Genomic DNA, 27,662 nt, shown 5'->3' with positions numbered 1-27,662 from the left:
GGAAACAGGTAACAACATGTCTAATATTAGTTTAAGTAATAATTAAGTTATTATTGATATTTTAATTAAGACTTTAAAATACTCTAAAATATATTGCATATAGTAAGTACAAAATAAAAAACATTTTGGTTTATTAAATGTGTAATAAATGGACTCTTGAATTTAATTTGTCGGTCACGTGAGTCGTGACGACGTAACAGTCAGTGTCGCGCTCACTAAAGGCTTGATTGACTGAGGATGATTGACTGAGGAGTCTCCTGTAAAATGAGGTAAAAACAAGCATTTTCGAGAACTTTCTGCTTTTATGTTGCTTTTTGATGTCTACAATGAGCTCCTGAACAATAATTCAACTTCATTTTAACAATTTGGCGTCGAAATCTGCATTTAATTGATTACGTAACGTAAGTTGAGGAGCGAGATGAGGAAGTTAACTGTTACCTGACACTCAACTAATTAGTTTCTTCATTTCGTAAGTTTATAATCTTTGAGTAAATAACGTTTGTGCAAAGTTTGGTTGAAATCATCGTTCAACCAAATAAACGTTTTGGTTATTTTGGAAAATGTAAATCCGCTTTTTAATGTTGTTCATTGGTCGCGTGACAAAGTCGCGCGCCCCAAAGGCCTGACTAAAAACTCTTGAATATGATTATAAAAATGCGAGCTTTCAACAGGTTTCTTTTGTGTGTATGCTCTTCTTATCGAAAATAAACTTATGAGCAATAATTTAATATTATTTTAATGATTTGGCGTCGAAATCTGCGTTAAGGTGAACGTTAAACGTAGGTTATTTGAAGAGACGTATTTTACTTTTACGTAAGTAACGTTAACTGACATTTCTTACTTACATATTTGGTCAAATCTAAACGAAGATCTTTTTCTTTAAAATGTATCATCTTTGTTTTATTTGATAACTTTTAAATATATATTGTTTTTAATCATAGTCTGTAACGTTATTCAAACAAAAATCGACTTTGATGAAAACTTTTTCTTTTTTTAAACAAGTAATGTTAACGATTTAACTTATATGGATGATGTACACGTATAAAGATTTTATATACAAAACTAATGGGTCTAAATGGTTAGAAACAAATATGAGCCAATATTAACACCCCAGATAAATATTCAGTTGGTAATGAAATCCTCTGACATCGATTTTATTCAAGTATTTATTCAATATTCTATTGCATTTGTTTTATATAAGGTACGTTTTATATATTAGCTGTAATATTTTTAAGGTTAAAGTGTGTTTTGCCCGAATGTGTTAGATTTTTACATCTGCTTAGATCTTTGGTTTGTAAGTATTACATTTTTATTTAAACCTGATATTTAGCGATTATCTCAATCGTGTATTGGAATAAACAAACTACCATAACCCTACTGATTTTAACGGGTCGTGTAATAAGCACGTGGACGCATGTCAGGGTAATCTTTTTGTGAACAGCACCACCTGGTGGATGATTAATGTCATAGCTGTCTATAAATTAAATTTTCAATTTATGATCTGGCATGGCTTCGTTTAGTTGTCACAATTGCAAAGAAATTGCAAATAATGAAGCTAATCTATTATTTAAGTGTATTTTATTATGCCACTCGTGCAATATAATTTCTTAAAGACGTACACACACAATTCAAGCATTAAAAAACAATCCACGTGATTTGCCATTTAGCATACTTATTGATTACTTAAGTGATATATTTTTGATGAGAAAATCAAAACTCGGCTTAAAAAACTCATAGTAAAAATTTGCCATATTGTTTTTATAGTAAAAAATTTACAGATTGATTACTATCAGACAGTATTACTATAGTTTTACCAATTGCAAATATCATGGTTAAGCTATGTTTTCTGTAATGAGTCAGTGATAAATTTGTGGTTACTTTGTTTATACTTCAAAGACATATAATAAACTATGGTTTCAGTGGTAACTAACACCAAGGGTATGAAAAAAGACTCTCTCTCTTCCAGGAATTGTCCCATACGAGCATTGGTGGTTCAGTGGTAGAATTCTCGCCTGCCACGCGGGAGGCCCGGGTTCGATTCCCGGCCAATGCAGTCACATTTTTTATTTTAAGCCGAATTTCAAACGTTTCCATTTGTTTGTTTTGTAGGTACTTTTAACCAAAGTGACTCATAAATGAGGAACACTGCATTAAAGGTGATAGATCCTGAGGATACAAAACAAAAGTGCTGCAAAAGAGCTTCCAAAACAGCTTAAGGAAGTACAAGGTGGGTTTTACTTATGGTTTTGGCTTGCCATATTGTTATTACCCAAAACATAGTCCGTTAGTCTTAGCTTTAAACAAGCATTTAACCTAACATAGGGATTAAAAACGTGTAGTGGTTTCCTGGAGTGAGACACAAAAGAGCAAGCTCAGAGCTTTACACTCACTCCTCGTTAGTATAGTGGTAAGTATCCCCGCCTGTCACGCGGGAGACCGGGGTTCGATTCCCCGACGGGGAGACAATGTTTTTTCCTGTCTGTACACAGGAAAGTCTTTTTTATAGACTTCCCCTCCGTATGTCACAGTGTAATCATTTATAAAAAGTGACTTATGTATGCATAACAAAAATAAATACTTTATAACTGCACGAATAAGATGTAAATGTATCTATAAAAATCGAATAAGCAGCTTTGTACACTCATCTAGTGTGTTCAAAACCGAGTGTAATGATGACTTGTTTGATTTTTTTACAGTGGACACAGCTGAAAGACAAACAATTTGGACAAAATAAGAAAAGGAAAGCAATGTTTTGTCTCATCAAGTGTCCTCTTTTGGTGAGTAGTCTGTATAACAATTTTTTTTTGTTGAGATAGGGTCTTTCCTAAGCTGTAAGCACAAAATGTTTTGCATGAGGTTTTCCTTCATGTGAGCATTGGTGGTTCAGTGGTAGAATTCTCGCCTGCCACGCGGGAGGCCCGGGTTCGATTCCCGGCCAATGCAACATCCTTTTTTAAATGTATTCTTTACAGATTTTCTTTTGACATAATTTTTTTTACAGAAAAGTTACATTTGTCTTTTTTATAGGTACTTTTATCCAAATCGTCTTACAACTGAGGAGTGCTGCAACAAAAGCGACAAATGCTTAGGATATAGACGCTAAAAGATTTTCCAAAACTACTTGAAGAAGTGTAAGGTAGGTGCTGTCTCTGGTTCAGTTTTGTCAGCTGGGTTTTGACTAAAACACAGCATTTAAATACTACTAGATTTAAGCAATCGTGCTTGTTTGCAAAGTACTGGTTTGAGTGGGTTTTGTGATAAAAAAGCAACTTCAAAACTGTGCACTCACTCCTCGTTAGTATAGTGGTAAGTATCCCCGCCTGTCACGCGGGAGACCGGGGTTCGATTCCCCGACGGGGAGACAATGTTTTTTTTCCGTGTATTCACAGGAAAAACTCGTTTATGGACTCCTCTTTATAGACAGTAACACACACAAATTATGTTTTGTTAAATAAAGTAAAAAATAAAACATACATTAAAAATGCTTAACATTAAAAATACAATTGTTTCTTTTAGGGGATGACTTTACTGCTTTAGCAGACAATATTGACTTAATACAATATTAAATGGCTTTTTAAACATTGTTTATATATTAAAAAACGTGTCTCCCATGTTGTTCATCTTTCCATAGCGTCAACTATATTCCTACATGTAAACATAGCTTTGCAGACCTTTGTTATCTCATTTGATAAAATATTACATGCACTATGGATGGAAAGTCTGTATGTAAATGTTCTCCATTTGGAAACAAAGGGGTGGTTTCCCAGACAGGGATTACCTTAAGCCAGGACAAGGCCTTAGTTTAATTAGGAATATAACTAGTTTTTACGAACATGCCTTACTAAAAACATTACTGGTGTGCATTTTGAGGCAGAACAACGGGCACTGATGTATTTTAAGTTATGTCACTGCAAGTTGTTTTCAGTTTGGACAGCTCTTAAATTTATGTTAGTCTAGGACTAGTCTATTCCCTGTCCGGGAAACTGCCCCATAAAGTCTACAATTTAGGTAATAATTTTATTTGTAAGCCCTAATATTTTAGGGATGCACCATGGCCGGTTAGCTCAGTTGGTTAGAGCGTGGTGCTAATAACGCCAAGGTCGCGGGTTCGATCCCCGTACTGGCCATTGTTTTTGCATCAGTTAGTGTTTAATAAAGTTTTTACTTAACGCACTGCCAGCTAAACTATTAATAGAAGAGTAGTCTATTTTAGGCAACAGTGCTTAAAATGCTATTATAGGGCTGGTGCGTGTAGATCAAAGATGGTGCTACTTTTAGGAGATGCACCAGATGGCGCCATTTATTAGTAGAGAGAATACATATAAGCTTATTAAAATATATTACTGAGTAAAGTAGAAAAATATAGTTAGGGGAAAGGATTTGTAATGTATACTCACCATATCACTAAATGTTTGTTTTACAAAACAAGCAAAAACTCTGCCCCGTGTGAGGCTCGAACTCACGACCTTCAGATTATGAGACTGACGCGCTGCCTACTGCGCCAACGAGGCTTAAAGCTCATGCATGTAATGGCTTCTTATGTTACGTTGACTGTCACAGTTGACACAGACGTTTGTTTGCATGTCCAACTTAAAATGATAGTTCAAACTAAGATAATTGAACAACGGTAGATCAACAATAGATTTAGGGCTGAACAAAGACATTAATACTTAATCTGTGCCACTAGAGGGACTCGAAACTAATGGTCTGTTTCAAAAGTGGCCTTGAATAGGTCACTATGTTTTTTTGGCTCAAGATGTGGGACAAACCAGCGTTAGAAAAGCCCCCCTTGATAAGAACACGGCATCTCTGTGTGCCACGTTATCACAAGCTTTGAGCAAATACAACATTGGTGAGCTCGTAGCTTTCTTTCTGTTTAGCACAGCCACGCCGTGCACTTCATCATCCAGAGAAAACAGGCATCATGTCAGGGCTAAACACATCGCTGGCATACTTCTTTACTGTTATAAGCGTCAGTGCAATCGGTAGGGTGCTACTATGGCGCTGGAAACCTCACTGGGGTTTCCTGACAGAACTCATAGCTGCCTTTGCGCTCGCTGGCTGTAGGTTAGAAGTAGAGACTATTGCAGAGGTCGGTATGTGGGCCGGTATGTTAGGTCCAGATGTGACCTACACTATGCTTTTTATATCTATAGCCATTCACGCCATTATCATGCAAGGGGTGAGTGGCAATCCGGCCGTGACCGTTATGGGACTCCTGCAGAAAGATATCGGTATGGTAAACGCCGGTCTCAGTGTTGCTTCGCAATTTCTCGGCGGGTTTCTCGGCCTCTTAGTCGCAGGTAAATATTGGGAGATGGAGCTCACAGACATGCACATGATAAAGAATCTTATGATGTCAGAGTGCAGCACAACCTTGCGAGCTCCACTGCTACAGGGCACCATTGCAGAAGCCATCAGCGCAATGACGTTTTACCTCGTTTACCTCGTACTAAAGAACAGGACACAGCTGCTGAGAATTCCCATATTGGCTCTGTTGCTGACTTTCTTTGCCTATGCAGGTGAGTACACATTGGAGCATTCACAGACAACAGATTAGACACAGATCTAACTTTTTAACTAAATAAAGTATAATTGTATATATCTATGTAAGGTAATATGTTTACTTTTATGAGTGCACTAAAATTTGAAAGGTTTCAGAAGGACCTGACATTGACAGAATTTTAGCAAGTATTTCAAGGCCACAGACATTGTATTAAAGGTTGACATAAAATACTGTGTGTGTCTACTTATCTATATTTTAGGAATACATTTGTACCCAAAACCTGACAAAACCTCCCTTTGGGGGCGTCCTCATATGTAAATCACTATTAAAATATAGTAAATAAATTTTATTTTAATTGTTAAAATGCAGAAAACGTTCTGTTAGGGTTTGATTGTGTTAGGGCCCTGTTTACTTTATTATCTATATTTTAGGGATACATTTGTACACAAAAGTGAGCAAAACCTGACAAAACCTCCTTTTGTCATTTGTAAATCTCTATTAAAATATAGTAAATAATTTTTTTTTTAATTGTTAAAATGCAGAAAACTTTCTGTTGGTGTTTGAGTGTATTAGGGCCCTGTTTACTTTAATTATCTATATTTTAGGGATAAATTTGTACACAAAAGTGAGCAAAACCTGACAAAACCTCCTTTTGTCATTTGTAAATCTCTAATAAAAATATAGTAAATAAAGTTTTTTTAATTGTTAAAATGTAAAAAACTTTCTTTAAGGGTTTGAGTGTGTGTTGGAGCCCTGTTTAACTTTAATCATTTATATTTAAGCGATAGTTTTTACCCAAAAGTTGGCAAAACCTGACAAAATCTCTTTTGTCATTTGTAAATCTCTATAAAAATAAAGTAAATAAAGTTTTTTAATTGTTAAAACGCAGAAAACTTTCTTTTAGGGTTTGAGTGTGTGTTGGAGCCCTGTTTAACTTTAATCATTTATATTTAAGCGATAGTTTTTACCCAAAAGTTGGCAAAACCTGACAAAATCTCTTTTGTCATTTGTAAATCTCTATAAAAATAAAGTAAATAAAGTTTTTTAATTGTTAAAACGCAGAAAACTTTCTTTTAGGGTTTGAGTGTGTGTTAGGGCCCTGGTTAATCATCTATATTTTAGTGATAAATTTGTACCCCAAAATGAGCAAAACCTGACAAAACCTCCTTTGTTATTTGTAAATCTCTGTAAAATAAAGTAAATACATTTTTTTTAATTGTTAAATCACAGAAAACTTTATTTTATGGTTTAAGTGTGTGTTGGAGCCCTGTTTAAATTTAATAATCTATATTTTAGCGATACATTTTTACCCAAAAGTGAGCAAAACCTGACAAAACCTCCTTTGTCGTTTGTAAATCTCTATAGAAATAAAGTTAATAAAGTTTTTTTTAATTGTTAAAAAGCAGAAAACTTTATTTTATTTTATTTTACAGATAAATTTGTACTGAAAAGTACAAACCTCCCTTTAGGAAGTTCTTATTCATAAATCTCGAAAAAAGTATAGTAAATAAAGTTTTTTTTTAGTTGTTAAAATTCAGAACGTTTGTTGGGTTTGAGTGTTTTGAGGCCCTGGTTAACTTATCTATATTTTAGGGATAAATTTGTACTCAAAAGTGAGCAAAACCTCCCTTTAGGGACGTTCTTATTTATAAATCTCGATAAAAGTATAATAAATAAAGTTTTTTTTAATTGTTAAAATGCAGAAAGCTTTCTTTTAGGATTTGAATGTGTGTTAAGGCCCTGGTTTACTTATGTTAGGGATAAATATGTACCAAAAGTGAACAAAACCTGACAAAACCTTTCTTTAGGGACGTCCTTAATTGTAAAATGCTATAAAATATAGTAAATAAAGTTTTTTAATTGTCAAAAAGCAGAAAACTTTCTGTTAGAGCTTGAGTGTGTGTTAGGGCCTTGGTTAACTTAACATTACAGTGTGAGGACTAAACATCCCCTAAAAGATAGTAATACCAGTCATTTTTGATCTGGTGAGGACATTTCGGTTGTCCCCATGAGATAAAACTGCTTATAAATCATGCTAATCTGTGTTTATTTTAAAATGTTAAAATGCAGAAAGTTTTCTGTGAGGGTTTGGTTTACGGTAAGGGGACGAAGTATACAGTTTGTACATTACAATTCATTATGTCAATGGAAAGTCCCATAAAATATGGAAACCCGACATGTGTGGGTGTGTGCATTTAAGGTGTTAATTGTGTACTTGTTTTATAATGCTATGGTGTTAACCAATACCTCTCTTTACATCAGGAAATAGCTATACCTCTGGGATTGTGAATCCATCTCTTGCTTTTGCACTAACATTCAACTGTCCTGGTCATACCTTCCTGGAATATGCTCTTGTCTACTGGCTTGGGCCTCTTGTTGGTAAGTTGTCGTAAATATTGGGAAAAAGGTCCTGTTTATATTGGAACAGTTCAATAATTTGTGAAATGTGCATTTTATGCTAATCAATCTGGTTTAATCTTCCGTCTTTCTTAGGTATGACTCTTGCACTGTTCCTGTATTTGGGAAATATACCACTGCTGTTTAACAAGAATCTACTTTACTCCAAGAAGGCACGATTTCGGGTACCTAAAGTGAAAAATTCGGAGGAAAAGACCAGCTGAGAGAGAGAAGACAGAAAAGTCAGCATTGATGATGTCACTCTGCGGGTTTAACTGCAAAACGTATTTTATTATTAGCAGGAACATTTTGGCTGTTTACATTTGTAATTTAAAAGTCTGTGTAAATTTAAAGTTTGGAAAAAATATTTTTTTTGCACATGCAGACATAAAATGTATGGTCTTACAGAAAAAATAAACAAAATGTTGATGTTTCATGTTGCAAAGTCATGTTCCTGTATAGCTCAATGGTAGAGCATTGTTAGCGCAAAAAGGTCATGGGTTTGAGCCCAGGAAACACGCATACTCATTATATATATATATATATTCTTCCTCATAATTTATTTGAAACAGTGATCACATTGGTTTCCAACTTTGTGTTTTTCCTGGTCCCAGTAAAATAAACCTTAGCAAATATGTAAAAAAGGGAGTGATCACCAGCTACAAAGTGCGTCTTCAAAAAATGGAGGACATTAAGGTCTACATAAGAAGAGTTTGGTGTACGTGTTTAATGTCCTGATTCAAGTGCAGAGCATTTTTTTACCCTAACTTTTTTTTGACCTCCGTAAAAAACTTTCATCTGAACTGTTTTCCATTACTGGCTGCTTATTTGCACTTTACATGCATTTTAGATCAGATGGTGTGAGTGATAACACAAGAAATGATGTTGTTGCTGTCTGAAAGAGGGAGGTGTATGATGATAAGGTCAGTTAGATTTATATTTAGATATGTTTTGAACGTGTAGATTAACAGTGCATTTGATGGTAACATTTAGATAACAAATTATCCCTTTCATTTACATTAAAAGCACTACAAACTCTTAACCTTAAATTGATAGTTTCCCTAAGTGTCATCATATATTCACCCTTATGTTGTTACAAACCTTTATTAATTAATTTTTTTCTGCTGAACACAAAGGATGATATTTTGAGTAACGTTTGTAACTAAACCGTTTTTGAGCACCATTGACTTCTATAATTGTATTTTTCCTACTATGGAAGTCAATGGTGCTTCTGTTTCTTGCTTGATTACAAATATCTTCCTTTGTGTTCGGCAGAACAAACAAATTTATACAGGTTTGGAATCATTTTTGGGTGAAATATCACTTTAAATATTAAGCCAAACCATTTTTGAGCACTGTTGATGTCCATAGTAGTATTTTTTCCTACTATGGAAGTCAATGGTGCTTCTGTTCCCTGCTTGATTACAAATATTTTTGTGTTCAGCAGAACAAACTAATTTATACAGGTTTGGAATCATTTTTGGTTGAACTATCACTTTAAATATTAAGCTAGACTGTTTATAGGCACTGTTGACTCCTATAGTAGTATTTTTTCCTACTATGGAAGTCAGTGGTGCTTCTGTTTCATGCTTGACTACAAATCTCTTCCTTTGTGTTCATCAGAACAAAAAATGTATACATGTTTGTAACCATTTCTGGGTGAACTATCACTTTAAATATTAAGCCAAACCAAATTTCAGCACTGTTGATGTCCATAGTAGTATTTTTCCTACTATGGAAGTCCATAGTGCTTCTGTTTTTTGCTTGATTACAATATCTTTGTGTTCGGCAGAACAAACAAATTTATACAGGTTTGGAATCATTTTTGGGTGAACTATCACTTTAAATATTAAGCCAAACTGTTTATAAGCACTGTTTACTCCCATAATAGTATGTTTTCATACTATGAAAGTAAATGGTGCTTCTGTTCCCTGCTTGATTACAAATATTTTCGTGTTCGGCAGAACAAACTAATTTATACAGGTTTGTAACCATTTTTGGTTGAACATTCACTTTAAATATTAAGCTAAACTGTTTATAAGCACTGTTGACTCCCATAGTAGTATTTTATTCTACTATGGAAGTCAATGGTGCTTCTGTTCCCTGCTTGATTACAAATATTTTCAGAACAAACTAATTTATACAGGTTTGTAACCATTTTTGGTTGAACTATAACTTTAAATATTAAGCTAAACTGTTTATAAGCACTGTTGACTCCTATAGTAGTATTCAGGGGCGCCGCTAGCAATTTTGGGCCCTATGAAAGAATAGGGGGTCAGGCCCCAACCATACCCATTTCGCACCAAACATACAATCCAACATACTGTAGCTATTCAAAATCTTTGTCTGTAATTTAATAATACAGAACTATTTATTTTGCTATTGTTATGACCACAATTATCAGTATTTATAGACACCTACAATGTCTGCAGCTAAGATAATTTATTGTGCAATGTAAATTTAATTGAAAAATACACATTAACCGAATATTCAGAGAAAATGCAACATTCTTAAAGATTAAAGATAAATGTGACCATGCCTGTGAAAACCCAGCTGAAGTATTTATTTGTGATTTACTGTTTTCCACATAAATTCATCCTACATAATGTAAAGAACATTTTGTGAAAATATAAACTTGATATCTTTAATATTGGCTGAGTAATGTCATGTCAGCGATTGAAATCATAGTGAAATTAATGCTTGAAATTAAACTGTCATGCTTTTTATTTCACAATAAGATTTGAGACTTTAGTCTGATTTTCAAAGGCAGTCTCAGTGACATACTGTATACTTCAGCTGTTACACACATCAATGACATTGTAACATTTAAAAATGGCGAACAACAACAATGCATCTTTTCTATACCTTATGCCTCAAATAAGAGTAAGACTGGGTCAAAAATGCTTGACCAAAGCCTGTATTATAATTATTAGCATTATTTATAAGGTAAAGAACAAGTTTCACACACCAGCAGCTTCAGTAAAGCAAAAATAACGACAGATCATTGAAACTGTGAACTTGAGAAAACAGCTATACTGTTATTTAATGATTCTTCAGACTGTTTTTTAATCAACGGGACTCTAAAATGAAATTAATGACAACTATAGCAGATTACGACAGATTTCCATTGATTTCTTAAACCTGTTGCAAGGTGAGAGAAGCTTTAATATACATAACTGGACTAGTTTAGCCTTAGTTGCATTTCAGTTTGATCACAATCAACTTGATTCACGACTGCATAAAAATCCTTCTTTGGCATATTGCGTTGCAAAACATTGAACTGTGTAACCGATCGCATTTCTAGTTTATGTTAATTAGCTTATACGGGCTACGTTAATTAAAACAGCTTATAAGGGCTGACTTCGCGTTAGAATCATAACATAAAACAGGGAACGTAAATCACCTTGTTTATTTTTAAACTGAGGTGAACAGAGCGAATACTTTACAGTGGAAAGAAAACTGCATTGTATTGCTCCAGCGTCACATTGTGTAAACTGCATTTATAGTAAGAATGCGCACATATGCAGATATCATAGCAAATAGCAGTAAATACACACACCTTGCTCTCTTGTGAAGTTCACGCGCACTGTGAGACCGTGGATTGAAGAAGGCGCTCACACGCAGAGTAAAGACGGGGGCGGAGCTAAGAGGGCTCAGTTTAAGGGGGTTGCGTTTGCGGCGCAGTCCTTGGCTGGGGCCCTCAAAAGTTCATGGGCCCTTAGAATCGTCCTAACTTTTCCCCCCTTTACGGCGCCCCTGGTAGTATTGTTTCCTACTATGGAAGTCAATGGTACATCTGTTTGACTACAAATCTCTTCCTTTTGTGTTCATCAAAACAAAAAATTTATACATGTTTGTAACCATTTCTGGGTGAACTATCACTTTCAATATTAAGCCAAACCATTTTTGAGCACTGTTGATGTCCATAGTAATATTTTTTTCCTACTTTGAAAGTCAATGGTGCTTCGGTTCCCTGTTGATTACAAATATTTTTGTGTTCAGCAGAACAAACTAATTTATACAGGTTTGTAACCATTTTTGGTTGAACTATCACTTTAAATATTAAGCTAAACTGTTTATAAGCACTGTTGACTCCCATAGTAGTATTTTTTACAACTATTGAAGTCAATGGTGCTTCTGTTTCCTGTTGATTACAAATATTTTCAGAACAAACTTATTTATAAAGGTTTCTAATCATTTTTGGTTGAACTATCACTTTAAATATTAAGCTAGACTGTTTATAAGCACTGTTGACTCCTATAGTAGTATTTTTTCCTACTATGGAAGTCAGTGGTGCTTCTGTTTCATGCTTGACTACAAATCTCTTCCTTTTGTGTTCATCAAAACAAAAAATGTATACATGTTTGTAACCATTTCTGTGTGAACTATCACTTTAAATATTAAGCTAAACGGTTTTTGAACACTGTTGATGTCCTTAGTAGTATTTTTTCCTACTATGGAAGTCAATGGTGCTTCTGTTTCCTGCTTGATTACAGTTTTTTTTGTGTTAAGCATAACATGGAAAATTTGACAAGTTTGTAATCATTTTTAGGTGAACTATAACTATAAATATTACGCCTAAACTTCTACTTCAGCAATTGATGTTTTTCTGTTTAACGCTATATTAGGGGAAAACAAGAGTTGTTACAAATTAAAGACATATTTTAAATACATCAGACCATCTGTAAATGCACATCACGCCACTAATACATTTCTTAATATTGATGTCACACACACTCACACACACACACAAAATGCATATTCAGCGCTAGGATGTTTACGCAACTTTACAACAAACCGCAAGTATGATTTGTATGTATGATATACTTTCAGTCTGCTTGTCCAAATGAAGAAGACTATGCTCGTCAGATTTCTGTTGATTTTATGCCTGTCAGCTGGTAAGTTATTAAATTGTAAAAATAAATGTTTGTTCTCTAATCTGTATGAAAAGTTCCTTGAATGACTACGAAACTTTTTTTCTTTGTGTTTCAGGTGTGTTTGGTGTTGTTACAGATGATGTGAAGTCAGTGTCAGTGATGGAGGGACATTCTGTTACTCTACACACTGATCTTACTGAAATACAGAGAGATGATAACGTCATTTGGACGTTTGGAAAAACTTTGCTGGTTAATGTCCATAAAGAGTTTCAAATGTGGCCTTCATTTGATGGTGCCGATGGGAGGTTTAAAAACAGGCTGGGGGTTGACAGTAAGACTGGGTCTCTTACGGTTAAAAATATCAACACCAGCCACTCTGGAAATTATTATGTCTTTCATAAAAATGCCTCAGTCATGTTCAGAGTTACTGTGTATGGTAAGTTTTATTTTTATTTTTTATAATTTAGTAGTAAATGTTACAAAATCTATTAAGTAATACATCAGTCAGTGTCATAATTTCCCATAGATTAGGGACAGGAATCTGTCAGGTAGAGTCTATAGATGGTCAAAAGTTTGGCTCATTTATTGGGATTTGAAAGGTCCTGGTAAAAATGTTATTGTACTTTATTTTTTTTTCAGCTCATCTGCCCATTCCTATCATCAGCAGAGAGGCTTCAAGCTCAAAATGTGTGTTGTTGTGTTCAGTGTTGAATGGGAAAGGTGTAACTCTCTCTTGGTACAAAGGAAACAGTTTATTGTCAAACCGCACTGTGTCTGATCTCAACATCAGACTCTCTCTACCTCTGGAGGTGAATTATCAGGATACAAACACATACAGCTGTGTACTCAACAATACCATCACAAAACAAACTCAACATCTCAACATCATTCATCTCTGTCAGATGTGTTCAGGTGAGTCAACAGTAATATTAAAATCAGTCATTTCATGTTTTACTAAATTGATCTGATGACTTCTGCTCGATTCAAATGGGGCACAGAGATGTATTTTGTAAGTAGCGTTAACTTTTTTGAAAGTTTATGATATATTAGATGTTGTATTGCACAAACTGGTTTGATTTAAGGAGTGATTCTGACGTGTTTAATCATTTAATTTATCATTTCAAATCATGTCAAACTTGCATTTAAAGCCCTTTTTAACACCAAGTGTAATACTAATGTTTCAGTGTTGCTCTTTTTAACATTTTAGATTATATTCATTGTTTGGGTTTTACTGAAGCTTTAATCCAATTGGTCCTCTCTACTCTGGTGGGCGTGGTCACTTTTGCTGTAGTGGTTTATGACATCAGATGCAGAAGAGTTGAACAGGACCGGAGAGATCATACATCACAGTCAGACCTGGACTGATGCGCTTAAGGACGCACTTTTACTTTGTGTGTTTTCTTTTATCAAATGCAAAATTAATTGTGGCTTGAAGATTTATTGAATATTGTTTTACAACAAAAAAAATGTAAATCGCTCACATTGATATCTATTACATGCAATGATTACAAAATAAACATATTTTCCCAAATACTATGAATGTTATATGTCTTAACATGAATCAATTATGACATGCCCCTACCACCCTCATCCTGGAAAAAGCATTATGCTAGTTATGCACTTTGCATTCATTTAAGTAAATTAAAATAATAAACTCATTCATGTCCCTCACATTATATTAAAATGTGAGCAATACAGAACCAGTCTTGAATGTAATACTTAAAGGAATAGTCTACCCTTTTGCCATTTTAAATGTTATTACCTCAACCTAGACGAATTAATACATACCTATCTTTTTTCAATGCGTGCACTGTACAGCGTGTCGTGAATGTGTTAGCATTTAGCCTAGACCCATTCATTCCTATGGTACCAGAAAAAAGTTTTATTTAGTGGCACCATACTTACTGGTATAACTCCTCATGTAACAGTCTTTAAATAGGGAAAACACTGAAGTGTTTGGTGGCTTCCCTATTTGGTGCCATAGGAATGAATGGGTCTAGGCTAAATGTTAACACATTCACGACACGCGGTACAGTGCACGCACTAAAAAAAGACAGATATGTATCAGCCCGTCCAAGCCGAGGCAACAACACTGTTTAACATGGCAAAAGGGCAGAGTATTCCTTTAACTTGTTCAGTAATTAAATCATACTTTAATTTTCTGTCACAGTGAGGTAAGACATTTGTGATATTATGAGTTGTTTTTATATTGGGCAAATATGAAGTGCCTGCACTACCGCAGTCACGTGCCCTGTGTCTCAGACTTCATTTGAATCTGCTAGAGGTGCAGAAGTCTCATCTCTGTTGAGTCTCTGTAAAACACAGAATCAGTCACAATGTAAAAAACTAAATATCTTGATGTAAAACATCATTCAAAGATGCGAAAGGTGAAAAAATAGCAACATCATCCAGTTTAATGTCTGTAAAGCTTGTCTCTGGTTAGTTAATATTTTATTGTCATACAATATGTGAAAGGTCTGTTTTGCAGAGCATACTGTGTATTGTGCAGGCCCAGCTAGAAATAAAAAGTTCTAAGAACGTTCCCTGAAAGTTCCCGAATGTTCCCAAAAACATTCTGCCAACGTTAAAAGCGGCTAGTTTTTTTTAAGTTCTAGGAACGTTTCTGTTGTCTGAACGTTAGAGTAATGTTACATTTTACCATTTTTAAACGTTATGACAATGTCATGTTTTAATGTTCACACAATGTTGAAAACAACAGCTGTTTATTATATTGACTTGTTTAATTGTTATGTAAATGATAGAGAAACATTGAATTTTATTATTTTAGAAAACATTATTTCTGAATGTTCAGTAAATATATTGCTGTAGAAAACTCAATTCACTTATTAGATTTAGATGTTGATGTTTTGTTTCATTTTAAGTCACCCTTATTGTGATTCGTGTTTGTTTTAGTTGGTCTCTTGATACTTGACTTTTTGCTTGCTAGTTTTTTTCTTGGTTGTGTTAACTTTGTGTTAATGCACCACATTTGTTATGAACATGCCAAGTTATTAGTGTTATACTAGTTTTTTTCCTGGTTGTGTTAACTTTGTGGTAATGCACTACATTTGTTATGAAAAGTTATTAGTGTATTTCTGTGGTTGTTGGTACATAATGGTAAAGATCATCACCTAATTCATTTACTAATCAAAAGTTTATTTTCTGTCAAAAATGTAAATGAGATCCAGCTCTTTCACAGCAGTTTGTCATTAAGGAGTTTTAGAAACTTTGGACAAAAAATATCTGCTGTATAATTGGGATGCACAAACATCAAGAATCAGACTATGAATCTCAATCATGGTGACAATTAAATAAAAAACTTCATGCTGCAATGCATGCTGGGTATTAACAAATTACAAATCTCATTCAGGACTCCCAGCATGCACTGCAGCATGGATAAATAAGGATTTTTTAACAATTTTAATTGTCACCATGGTTGAGATTCATAGTCTGATTCTTGATGTTTGGGCATACCAACTATACAGCGGATATTTTTTGTCCAAAATTTCTAAAACTCCTTAATGACAAACTGCTGTGAAAGAGTTGGATCTAATATACATTATTGGCAGAAAATAAACTTTTGATTAGTAAATGAACTAGGTGATGATCTTTACCATTATGTACCAACAACCACAGAAATACATTAATAACTTTTCATAACAAATGTAGTGCATTACCACAAAGTTAACACAACTAGGAAAAAACTAGTAGGCAAAAAGTCAAGTGTCAAGAGACCAACTAAAACACACATGAATCACAATAAGGGTGACTTAAAATGAAACATCAACATCTAAACCTAGTAAGTGAATTGAGTTTTCTACAGCAATATATTTACTGAACATTCAGAAATAATGTTTTATAAAATAATAAAATGCAATGTTTTTCTATCATTTACATAACAATCAAACAAGTCAATATAATAAACAGCTGTTGTTTTAAACATTGTGTGAACATTAAAACATGACATTGTCATAATGTTTAAAATGGTAAAATGTAACATTACTCTAACGTTCAGACAAAAGAAACGTTCCTAGAACTTAAAAAAAACTAGCCGCTTTTAACGTTGGCAGAATGTTTTTGGGAACATTCGGGAACTTTCAGGGAACGTTCTTAGAACTTTTTATTTCTAGCTGGGGGTGTTGTTGACACATGTAAACACATTATCTTATACTATTATTGTTCGTGTAATTCTTATGTGTCCCCTTATCTTCAACTGTAAAATAAAAGATATAATAAAATATACTTTAATACTTACCCCATTGTCCTGATTGTGTTTTCTCTTACAAAATATGTAAGGTGTTGTTGCTGCTAGCATCATGGCCACAACCAACACTACTGGTAAGACAATCCAGTTTGAATGAGTGTGGGAAGTCTCTTCAGAACCTAGACATCATAAAACACAGTAATCAGTACAATAGATAAATCTGGCCTAAATATAACAGACCAACTGCACAGCAGTCTCCTAGCACAGATAAATTGCAGTCCTTGAAAGTTTGTGAATCTGGGGGTGAAATTCAAGGCCCTGGGAAGTTATTTGAAAATATACATACATAGATACAGGTCATTGAAAGTGCTTGAATCTTATTATTCCCTGTGTAGTGTAGGATAATATCATAAAAATTCTAGACTTTTTAAGCACACGTGCTAAACTGTTCGCTTTAAATGTTTATATTTTCTGTATGCGAATGTTGATTTATACCAAAATGCTTTTTTGCATAGTTGTGTTTGACACATGAAAACGTCTCGGGTTACGTATGTAACTGTTGTTGCCTTAGAAGGGAACGAAACGCTGCGTCTCCCTTGCCATACTTCCTGCATCCCTGTAACGCTGTCTTTGGCAATATTTCAGATAGTGCTATATGTCCTGGCTCCCGTGTCACCCTGTCTTTGTCGTTAAGCCTCACCATTGGTTGAATTTGATATACACATACAGACGCACTTACCCTTGGAGGCGTCCCTAAAGTGTCACTGCAGTGACGCAGCGCGAGTTCCCTCGAAAGGGAACTGTAACAATGTATCTTTAAAGGTAACACTTGCCCTCACATGAAATGTGTCCCCACATTAGTCCTTAAATTTGAGGGTATTGGACCTGGAAAGTCCATGAAAGGTCCTTGAATTTGAAGTTAACTAAGGTGTGGGAACCCCTGAGAATACCTCAGTAAACAAAACATCACACTGACAATAAGGCTTTCATTGGCAATGATGATATTTGGTATAACATCCCTTTTAACATCACTACTTACATGCCTAACTAAACATTAATCCTTTTAACATACCTGGAAACGGTTGACAGAGATCTGTGATGTTGAGATGTTGAGTTTGGTTTGTGATGGGATTGTTGAGTACACAGCTGTATGTGTTTGTATCCTGATATTCAACCTCCAGAGGTAGAGAGAGACTGATGTTAAGATCAGACTCACTGATGTTGTACAATAAACTGTTTCCTTTGTACCAGGAGAGACTCACATCTCTCACATTCAACGCTGAACATGACAACACACATTTTAAGCTTGAAGATCTTTCTAATGATGATGAAGAGACTCTTCTAATGTCAGGAAGGGGTAAAGCATCTGAAAAACAAGAGTTTTTGAGTAACAGGAATTCTGCATAAACAGAGAAAATAGTTTTACATGTTTATAGACAGGAATTGATAACTACTCTGCCTATTTTAGTGTATCATTTCCAAATCACAAACTTCACCCTTTAGCTAAACCCACATAAACTCTTCCACAATCTACACATCCCTTGTGTCTCAGTTTATTAAATATTTTGGATAATTTGTTGAATGAATGGAAGGATCAAATAAGCATTAGACACAAACCCTTACTATTTTGACAACTTTTTTAAACCCTCATCATAAGCCCCTATTTTCCTTTAATGTTAGAGCTTTAATGATACAAATAATATATCAATTTTGTTTACTTCCCATCTATAAATAATGCTGTGTTTAGGGAGATATGAGGTACTTTTGTCCGGTCCAGCTCAAGTCAGACGTGATTATCATTATGCCCTTCAAAGATCAGAGACGTGTTTCAAAAAGCAAGCGAACATAAAATCTTTCTGTTCTTGACAGTGCACATACAAACAAAATGATCTCCACAGTATTCTTTTTCTAATAAAAACATTTGTTTATGTCTTAAGTGTATGTATAGATTACAGTCAAAAACCAGTCTATGTTCTTAAAGAGACAGTAACCTCAATTAACCTACTTAAGTCTGTGTCATTAATGTTAATCAAACAACCCAAAGAGAAGGAGAAAATCACTTCTATAGCTCTAAAAATAATAATAATAATATTATTTAATTTATACAATAAATTATTATTTATTTAATTCGATTTCTGTACCTAATGCTAATTTCAGACTTTATGTGCTAATGAACTTTGTTCTTTTTATAAATGCTTGCAATTTCTTTATTTGTTATTAGATTTTTCCCACCCCTTTTTTGCTGATCCGAAAAATAATCCGATCCGTGCCTTAAAAACCATAATGTGATCCAAACCATGAGTTTTGTGGTGCGACACACCCCTAATAAATTTAGTACACAGTGATAGCCATAAATGCAATGGTACTAATAATGGGCATAATAATTTCTTTCAGTGTTCGGCCTTGGTTTCCTCTTTTTCGGTTGTCGGTTTTGTCCAAGAATTTCGGTGCACTACTAATTGTTATTAATTTAATGTGTAATTTAATGTTGGGGCGTACATCTTGATTGTAACGTTACAGTCGGTGTAATGTCAAGATTGGCCTGTTTTCCAGCTGTCTTTTGCATGCACGAGTTGTTTGAGGCTCACGATGTGTCATTACAATGTACAAAACTCATGCCTAGATAAATACAGTTTTACATTCTATGGCACCTTTAATGGTCTCTGTTCTGACATACACAAATAACGGTTCATGGAAACATTATTGACATTCAATGTAAGATGTTTATCCTAACGTATTTATAACTGCACAATGAAATAGACTTCATATATTTTGCTTACCATGGACTGTAACAGTAAAGCACTTGGGTGATAGTGTGTTCCCTTTTTTGATGTAGCATTCATAATCTCCAGAGTCTTTGATTCTCATGTTCTTGATGGTTAGAGATCCAGTCTGGTGGTCGAATTCAATTCTGTCTTTGATTATGTTATCATTTATAGTCACACCCTGTTTAGTGACGTCAGCAATGTGTTGGATTTCTAACCACCACTGTATCAGGTCACCTTCCTGTAGTTCAGCAATATTGGTGTAAAAAGTAACAGTATCTCCTTCTTTCAGTGGAATATCTGTATCAGCCGGTAGTGTACTCAAGGAAAATGCTGGAGCAAATTCACAGTTTAATGTTAAACATAAAATTGTCTGAATTTATTACTCTATAATGTAAGAAACACTGTGTCCTGAGTGGCCGATTTTTTTTAGGTTTGTTAGTCTTTCATGCACATTACTTACCTGACCTTGCGAACTTGTCTGGCCTTGGTTTTTCTCCACAACCATAGCTGCTATAGTTCCAGATTGTGTGCCGTCTACTCTGCTTATCTTTAAATCTCACATTACTGTCAATTTTAGAGATTATCCATTCATAACCGTGAGGATTGTAAATGTTTTCAGCTCCAAACATCCACAGTATGTGATCGTCTGGCTTTGTTGTAGTAGCATCATTGTGAATGATGATGAAATGTCTATTATTTGATACTGCTAACCTCTTGTCCTTGAACTCATTCACTCCTGGAAAATTAAAGCCATATAATGATATTAGTTATAAAAAACAGAGGTCTGTTATGTAAGCAATAAGGTACGAGAGGCTGTGCTGTATCGTGAATAAGTAACCGCTGAAGGGCGTTGTTAGGCACGACGCGAAGCGGAGTGCCTGCAACCCCTTCAGCCGTTACTTATTCACGATACAGCACTTGCCTCGAGTACCTTATTGCTTTTATAAAACGGTTAACACACAATATTAAAGTAAAAAAATATTAGTGCAACTTTCATGAAGTTAAATCAATAAAAGCATTCCTTCCGCTAGAAAAAATAGTCCCTGACTGCGAACAACAACATGAAAGCTCAAATAAAAACAACAAACTGTTCTCAGACTTTGTCTCATTATATGTTTATGTGTTGCTAAGGGTGTTGCTAAGGGCGCAGTGATATTAAATAAAACCGTTGGGTGAAGCGGTCAGTGTTTTATCGTGAATAAAGCACACCTATTGACCAATCAGAATCAAGGATTGGAACTAACTGTTTTATAAAATAGATTTATACCACATTTTTGGCAATTCATATTCTTTTTATAAAAGATTTGGTAGGATGTTTCTTAAATCTAAAATAATCTTGCATTAAGTTGTTGTGGTGCAAAGTATGGCAGATTTAAAATTATTTAGATTAATTTGTTAAGTTTTTTGAATAGTCTCGAGAGATGTTATTGTGATATGATTTAGTGAGAATTGGCATTTGGTGGAAGAAGCAGCTGACAAGCATTTCAATACATTCAAATTCTTGCAAATGCTGTATACATGACACACCCAGCTCATTGTCTCCATGCTAGCAAGATAATGATTTAAATATAAGGCTTGTGAAGAACACAAATGAACCGCAGATATCAGATAAGATTTAATTTAATCACTTTATTGTCATTGTGCAGAGCTAATAACATACAATAGAGACTGCATGAAGACATTTGACTTAAGTATCACATGAAACTTGGTTATGGTTATTTAATGAATTATATAAAGCTCAAAAGTAACATTAGATAATGCAGAGCAATCTACGCAAAACAGGCATAATGTGAAAGAAAATCCAGTGTTAACTACTACAAAGATGTGCTGAATACAAACTGATCAGAAGTGAAGAATAGACAATCAGTTTTTGCAGATCAATGTACAAAGTTCTTATTACTTACCTCTCATGCACAATACATTAAAGAAGAATAAAACGAGCAAAATATCAATTTTGTTCAGTAGTTTAAAAATATAAATATCACTTAAATTAAAGCAGAGCAATGCAAGAAAGAAATCCATTTTGTTCAGCAGTTTGAAAATACGAAGGCAGGTTTGGAAGTGAAAGTAGTTTCACCTGTGCGACCAGTTTAATCTGTGTATTGTTTTTTTGTGACTAACAGCTTTCTTCAAACTTGAAGCTCTTAAAGTGATCATGCTGAAGTTGAAACATGTATCAACACGACCGATGATGTATATTGAACATTAGTCTGGTATTATCATTTGGTAATTTTTATTTCAGCAACCAGCATTGGTGTTGAGATCCAGACATGCTGGATCCATCATAAGAGATAGAAATGTTAGTTAAGTCAATCTAGAGTAGGGGATATTTTCCATAAAAATCTTTTATTATACTGAATGTCTGCTCACATCCTGATAGCGAACGATCATTTCAAACGATTGTTTCAAAGCAGCTTTACATTAATAGTTGCAGGAAAACACAGAAAAATCATAAAACACAAACAGCAGAATACAGCGGTTAACTTTAACCTTACTAGCGAGCGTAGTAAAAATGTAACGCATGTAAGAGGGTGCTAAGTTAAGCCGATGTCAGCAGACTCCCCAGGGGTTGAAAAAAAACCCTAGGAGAAAAACCCTGTGGGCGAAAAGTCCTAGGAGGGAAAAACCCTTGGGAGAGAGCCAGACATAGCTGATTCTATAGAGGGTATATTATATATAATAAGTAAAAATTTTTATGGGGATTTAAAAATAATATATATATATATACACGGATAAGTAGATTAGATGGGGGCAGCTGGTGGTTGTTGGTCTGACATAGGCTGGGCATCACTTTGAAGGAAGGCTATCTCAGCATCACTAAACTCTGTCTGTAATATTATATTTATTAATGTTTTACTGAAGTTTTATTTAATATGCATACACACTGTACCACTACAGAAGTGTGTGGTAAGCACAGACCATCCAATGTCTCATACATTCATGAATTTGTGAAAACACATTGTAAAAGCAGAACTGCTTTGATGAAAGGTTGAAATGATTGAGAAATAATTATTGAAACACACAAGCTTCTGTTTGAGCCAGTATGAGATCAGATTTGCCTGAAGTTGAGACACGATCTGAATAAACACAACCGTTTTTCTTTATTTAAATTGATAAAAGTACCACAGTAATACCATATTTGTTCTCATTAAGGTACATCATCTAATCCCATTACTGTCCCACTATTACAGTCTCAGTCTTAAATGTTTGTTTGATCTAAATGTTAATGAGCTCCACTCACGTGCGCTATTGTTGCCAAATAATGAAATAAAATGTTGAAACAAGTTTCATGTGAAGCAATAAAGGATGTGAATAAACTTCAAGATCAACGTTTAACTTCTTCAAAGTGGTTCTGCACTTCAGACATTGAATGCTGATAAATACAGTGAGAAAATGTGGACCTGTGTGTTTTTAGTTTGCTTGACAGGTAAGAAAGTGGTTGTTTATTCATTCATGTGTTAATTACAGGCTTGAACTCAGTCTGTCGCTCACATTTATCTGTTATTATTCTTACAATGTTGTTCTGCAGGTGTGTTTGGTGTTGAACCAGTGAACTTCAAGACGGTGACGGAGGGAGATTCTGTTACTCTATACACTGATCAGAAGGATATACAGAGATATAAAGAAGTACTGTGGATGTTTGGAGATCATGATCATTGTATAGCTGAAATCAGTAAAGTGAAAAACATAAGTGTAACAAAAGATTTTCGGGAGATGTTCACAAACAAACTGAAGCTGAACGGAACGACTGGATCTCTTACGATCACAAACGTTGAATTTAAAAACTCTGGACCATATAAACTACGACTCGTTGAAGGCAAAATAACTTCTGACTTTAAATTCAACGTTACGGTCTATGGTGAGTAAAAACTGTTGTATATTTTGAAATAATCCTATTTTAAGCATTACCATTTACTCTTTTGTTGTTCCCTCGTTCTTTCTTCTTTTCTGGATATATAAAAGTTGGATCAACTTTAAAAAAATACTTAAATTGGTAACGCTTAAAATCAAAAAATTGGAAAAAGTGAAAATTTAAGGTGAAAAAAATTAACTTAAATTGGTAACACAAATATTTACATTTTCAACTTAATTTTTTTTAACTTAAACAAAATTTCCAATTGACTTGCACTTTAAGGATTAGTCAATTTTCTTTAAAAAAAATCCAGATAATTTACTCACCACCATGTCATCCAAAATGCTGAAGTCTTTCTTAGTTCAGTCGAGAAGAAATTATGTTTTTTGAGGAAAACATTTCAGGATTTTTCTCATTTTATTGGACTTTAATGTACCCCAACACTTAACTCAACACTTAACAGTTTTTTTCAGCGGAGTTTCAAAGGACTCTAAACGATCCCAAACGAGGCATAAGAGTCTTAACTAGCAATCTTTGACAACAAAAATAAAAAAATGCACTTTTAAACCACAACTTCTCGTCTACCATGTCAAGAGGTCACAGATGACATATGCGAAACTACGCCCCAGTGTTTACAAGTATGGAGAAAGAGGACCGTTCCGATGTTGTTGTATGTTGAATTATACAAATTAATGTCTTTGTGTCAGTTTATTGTTTAAAATGGTCCGCAAATGTGCGTTTCATATATGTAACACGTGACCTTTCTACGTCACTACGCAATTACGTAAGGTCACGCTGACACAGGACCATAGACAAGAAGTTGTGGTTTAAAAGTACATATTTTTTTATTTTTCTTGTCAAAGATGACAATCGTTTTGCTAGATAAGACCCTTATGCCTCGTTTGGGATCGTTTAGAGTCCTTTGAAACGCCGTTGAAAAAACTGTTAAGTGTTGAGGTAAGTATTAAGTGTTGGGGTCCATTAAAGTCCATTAAAATGAGAAAAAAATCCTTGAATGTTTTCCTCAAAAAACATAATTTCTTCTTGACTGAAAAAGAAAGACATCAACATTTTGGATGACATGGTGGTGAGTAAATTATCTGGATTTTTAAGAAAATTGACTAATCCTTTAAAAGTGAAGATCCTTTACATTTGATTTTGTCTCAGCATTGTTATATAGCTAAAGACAAAACAATAAAGTGACATCTAGGGATTCTAGTGATTCATAAATGTTTAAAAGAAATTTCATATTTAACACATGTTTGTGCATTCAAATTTCATTATTATTGACAGTTTAACATCATGTTAGCATCAGATGTGCCTTTTTGTGAAATAAGAAAACTTGCTTTTATTTCCAGCTCGTCTGCCCGTTCCTGTCATCTTCAGCAAAGTCTCATCACAATGTTCATCATCATCAAGCTCAAAATGTGTGTTGTTGTTGTGTTCGTCAATGAATGTGAGAGATGTGAGTCTGTCCTGGTACAAAGGAAACAGTTTATTGTCCAACGTCAGTGTGTCTGATCTCAACATCAGACTCTCTCTACCTCTGGAGGTTGAATATCAGGATACAAACACATACAGCTGTGTGGTGAACAATCCCATCACAAAACAAACTCAACAGTTCAACATCAATGATGTCTCTCAGATTCATTCAAGTATGACAGTTTTGATATTAAAATGTATCTTTAATGGTGCATATTTAAAGCGCAAATCAATTTTGTAATGTTTTTATTTATGTGTGTAACTTAGCAAATTTTTGTTGAAGTTCACAATGATGTTTCAATGATGTTCTGTTTTTAATTCTCAGACTTGAACCAATGTTTCAGTTTTACTGAAGCTGTGATCCGAATGGTCTTCTCAGCTCTGGTGGGTGTGGCCATTGTTGCTATATTGATTTATGACATCAGATCCAGAAGAGTTGAACAGAATCTGAAGGATCAGACATCAAACTCAAACCCAAAATGATGCGCACAGTGGCGGCTCGTGACTTCTTTAACGAGGAGGCATGGATGCAAAACTCGCGAAAACGTCAAAATATGTGTTTTGTGCATCGTAAAACTACACTGTAAAAATACTTTGCTGCCTTAAAGTTTTTTGTTGAATCAACTCGGATTTACAAGTAATTTCAACTTACTATTATTTACTTGACTAGAGATGCATTGTTATAACTACAGGTGAGTTGTTATAACTTATAAAATATAGTTGAGAAAAGTCAACTGTGACAACTCATCTCTGTTGACATGACCTGTAAATCTAAGTTGATTTAACAAAATAATTTAAGGCAGCATTTAAGTATTTTTTACAGTGTATGTGCATCGCAAGTCACACCACAGCCTGCTACAGACGCTTCGTAAGTGTTTATGATAAAAGAGACGCTTGCGTTGGCTAGATACTCACTTAATCATACGTGTAATCAGAGTTTAGTGTTAAATTAGTGTCTTGCGAGACTTGTGAGCGTCTCTTTTTTCATAAGCCCTTTGGAGACGTATGCAGCAGACACGTATTTTGACATGAAGCGCAATGCACGTAGGTTCACGAATCACGACATTATATTGTGAACATGTATAAAAACGCAAAAAATGTTTTAGTTAATGATTTCTTTGAATAATCACAATTTTTATTTTTTTAAGTAATTTAAAAAAATTCATTTACATTTTCTGTAGTGTACGTAATAAAGTAATTTGAAATTAATTTACAATAAAATTTCTCCTGCATTTATTTGCATGCTTTTAATTTATGCTACATTTGAAGAGTTTCGTTGCAAAACGAGATAACCACCGTTTTTTTAATTGTTCAGAAATCTAGTTTTTTGGTTGTGCATTCCAATTAATTTCAATGCAACTGCAGTTGGTTTGTTTTGATTTAAACCTTCATAACTTAAAAAATACAGCTGAGTAGCACCATAAAACAAAATAATAACATGATAACATAATAATAAACATGTTTTGACAAAAATGTTAAAAAATGGATTTATCTCGTTTTGCAATGAAACTCTTCATTTACACTTTTAATGGTTTGGGTTTGTGCTGTTTTCTTTACTAACAAAAACTACCAAAAGTATTATGCTAACATGCTTATTATGCTAATAAGTAAGTTAAAATGCCCCGTTCTCTCAGTACCATGTAAACCACAGGTTGTGAATATGCAAAATATTCCTGTTTACTATTAAATGATACCCGTACAGTGCTTCTTCCCAAACATTCATAATCTGATGCATTAGAGAAAATGTTCTGTAAAACAGCTAGTTTCAAACATTTTAAAGGACATAGGAAATAATAAAGGAACATACAAACTTCATGTGGACATCACATTTTCTTGCACCATATACTTAATTCTGTGTAACTGGAACATGTTGTACACAAACATGGACAATTACACTGCTTCATGTTCAAAGAAAAATATTTGGTTATATTTATTGGTTCTTCCTAACCCCAAAATAGCTGGAAGAAATCTGAAAAAAAGACAAACCAAAGCTTGGGTGTTAGGAGGTTATGCCATTGTAAGATATATATAGACGGTTTCATCGGACGCACGTGATACACGTCTGGATCCGAACTTTACTTCCGGTTTCGTTTTTTAATGGTCTGTAGTTGCTAAACTAATCTCTTGAACAAATGCCTCGTCGAAAATAACAAATGTTTTGATTTCCTAGGTAATCTATGTGTTGTTGTTTTTTGCTTGTTATATAAATAAACTACGTCTAAAGTACTTTGTTGTTATTTATTATTAGCGGAGTTTACAGGAAGTTACGTGCGGACCGCGACAGCCGCTTGTTTATGTTGTTACTGCTGAAACCGTCTATAAGGATGTAAAGAGACGTAAGCTGCATGCAGCGTCACAAGAACTGATATGCGGAGATTTCAAACGCTGTTTCACAATATGTGTTTTTTATAGATCTTGCGTCCATGTGTTCTTTCTCTATGTCATCATCATTAACCCTATGCAGCCATGTTAGGGTATATCAGTAATATTAGGTTCATTAATGAATACATTGCACCACCAGAGCAGTGTGTTGTAAGCACTGACCGTCCACAGTCCCAAACATTCAATTATTGAT

General features: G+C 34.3%; 4 protein-coding genes and 6 non-coding genes across 11 annotated transcripts; 8 read left to right on the top strand and 2 right to left on the bottom strand.

Annotated features, from left to right (window-relative positions):
- Nucleotides 1–186: 186 nt before the first annotated feature.
- On the top strand, nucleotides 187–26,902 carry LOC129453512 (CD48 antigen). 2 transcript variants are annotated; one of them, XM_073861432.1, is made up of 7 exons: nucleotides 187–269; nucleotides 2,110–2,227; nucleotides 2,697–2,777; nucleotides 3,028–3,136; nucleotides 23,282–23,611; nucleotides 24,964–25,260; nucleotides 25,413–26,902. In XM_073861432.1, the coding sequence occupies exons 5-7, from the start codon at nucleotides 23,389–23,391 to the stop codon at nucleotides 25,568–25,570; spliced, it is 678 nt and encodes a 225-aa protein (XP_073717533.1). In that variant the 5' UTR covers nucleotides 187–269; nucleotides 2,110–2,227; nucleotides 2,697–2,777; nucleotides 3,028–3,136; nucleotides 23,282–23,388; the 3' UTR covers nucleotides 25,571–26,902. The 2 variants fall into 2 exon arrangements, with proteins under 2 accessions (XP_073717533.1, XP_055073744.2); XM_055217769.2 differs by lacking the exons at nucleotides 187–269; nucleotides 2,110–2,227; nucleotides 2,697–2,777; nucleotides 3,028–3,136 and adding an exon at nucleotides 23,044–23,179.
- trnag-gcc (transfer RNA glycine (anticodon GCC)) lies at nucleotides 1,983–2,053 on the top strand. The gene has a single exon. It is a non-coding gene; the product is annotated as a tRNA-Gly (tRNA).
- Nucleotides 2,391–2,462, top strand: trnad-guc (transfer RNA aspartic acid (anticodon GUC)). The gene has a single exon. It is a non-coding gene; the product is annotated as a tRNA-Asp (tRNA).
- Nucleotides 2,873–2,943, top strand: trnag-gcc (transfer RNA glycine (anticodon GCC)). Its single transcript has one exon. It is a non-coding gene; the product is annotated as a tRNA-Gly (tRNA).
- Nucleotides 3,290–3,361, top strand: trnad-guc (transfer RNA aspartic acid (anticodon GUC)). Its single transcript has one exon. It is a non-coding gene; the product is annotated as a tRNA-Asp (tRNA).
- Nucleotides 4,054–4,127, top strand: trnai-aau (transfer RNA isoleucine (anticodon AAU)). Its single transcript has one exon. It is a non-coding gene; the product is annotated as a tRNA-Ile (tRNA).
- trnam-cau (transfer RNA methionine (anticodon CAU)) lies at nucleotides 4,439–4,511 on the bottom strand. Its single transcript has one exon. It is a non-coding gene; the product is annotated as a tRNA-Met (tRNA).
- aqp12 (aquaporin 12) lies at nucleotides 4,849–8,339 on the top strand. The gene is made up of 3 exons (XM_055217775.2): nucleotides 4,849–5,522; nucleotides 7,769–7,885; nucleotides 8,000–8,339. Exons 1-3 carry the CDS (start codon nucleotides 4,925–4,927, stop codon nucleotides 8,125–8,127), a joined length of 843 nt encoding a protein of 280 aa, XP_055073750.2. The 5' UTR covers nucleotides 4,849–4,924; the 3' UTR covers nucleotides 8,128–8,339.
- LOC141349060 (uncharacterized) lies at nucleotides 8,487–14,145 on the top strand. Its single transcript, XM_073861774.1, has 6 exons — nucleotides 8,487–8,826; nucleotides 12,737–12,801; nucleotides 12,896–13,216; nucleotides 13,420–13,589; nucleotides 13,683–13,692; nucleotides 13,988–14,145. Exons 1-6 carry the CDS (start codon nucleotides 8,783–8,785, stop codon nucleotides 14,143–14,145), a joined length of 768 nt encoding a protein of 255 aa, XP_073717875.1. The 5' UTR covers nucleotides 8,487–8,782.
- Nucleotides 14,867–20,257, bottom strand: LOC129453511 (natural killer cell receptor 2B4-like). The gene is made up of 5 exons (XM_073861772.1): nucleotides 20,213–20,257; nucleotides 19,765–19,990; nucleotides 18,057–18,350; nucleotides 17,036–17,163; nucleotides 14,867–15,092 (listed from the first exon to the last, which is right to left on the bottom strand). Exons 1-5 carry the CDS (start codon nucleotides 20,255–20,257, stop codon nucleotides 15,039–15,041), a joined length of 747 nt encoding a protein of 248 aa, XP_073717873.1. The 3' UTR covers nucleotides 14,867–15,038.
- Nucleotides 26,903–27,662: the final 760 nt, after the last annotated feature.

The sequence above is a fragment of the Misgurnus anguillicaudatus genome, chromosome 23, assembly GCF_027580225.2.
Source record: "Misgurnus anguillicaudatus chromosome 23, ASM2758022v2, whole genome shotgun sequence".
NCBI classification, from domain to species: domain Eukaryota; kingdom Metazoa; phylum Chordata; class Actinopteri; order Cypriniformes; family Cobitidae; genus Misgurnus; species Misgurnus anguillicaudatus.
Note: the sequence above shows the minus strand (reverse complement) of the source record. Positions and strands in the feature narration are given on the sequence as shown.

Coding starts and splice junctions, on each gene's coding strand:
- aqp12 (XM_055217775.2), top strand. CDS start 4,925: ATGTCAGGGCTAAACACATCGCTGGCATACTTCTTTACTGTTATAAGC. Junction 5,523..7,768: donor GACTTTCTTTGCCTATGCAG/GTGAGTACACAT, acceptor TCTTTACATCAG/GAAATAGCTATACCTCTGGG. Junction 7,886..7,999: donor CTGGCTTGGGCCTCTTGTTG/GTAAGTTGTCGT, acceptor CGTCTTTCTTAG/GTATGACTCTTGCACTGTTC.
- LOC141349060 (XM_073861774.1), top strand. CDS start 8,783: ATGATGTTGTTGCTGTCTGAAAGAGGGAGGTGTATGATGATAAG. Junction 8,827..12,736: donor GGGAGGTGTATGATGATAAG/GTCAGTTAGATT, acceptor ATATACTTTCAG/TCTGCTTGTCCAAATGAAGA. Junction 13,217..13,419: donor GTTCAGAGTTACTGTGTATG/GTAAGTTTTATT, acceptor TTTTTTTTTCAG/CTCATCTGCCCATTCCTATC.
- LOC129453511 (XM_073861772.1), bottom strand. CDS start 20,257: ATGGTTGTGGAGAAAAACCAAGGCCAGACAAGTTCGCAAGGTCAG. Junction 18,351..19,764: donor CTTTACTGTTACAGTCCATG/GTAAGCAAAATA, acceptor CTTGTTTTTCAG/ATGCTTTACCCCTTCCTGAC. Junction 15,093..17,035: donor AACACAATCAGGACAATGGG/GTAAGTATTAAA, acceptor TGTGTTTTACAG/AGACTCAACAGAGATGAGAC.
- LOC129453512 (XM_055217769.2), top strand. CDS start 23,146: ATGTGGACCTGTGTGTTTTTAGTTTGCTTGACAG. Junction 23,180..23,281: donor GTTTTTAGTTTGCTTGACAG/GTAAGAAAGTGG, acceptor GTTGTTCTGCAG/GTGTGTTTGGTGTTGAACCA. Junction 23,612..24,963: donor ATTCAACGTTACGGTCTATG/GTGAGTAAAAAC, acceptor TTTTATTTCCAG/CTCGTCTGCCCGTTCCTGTC.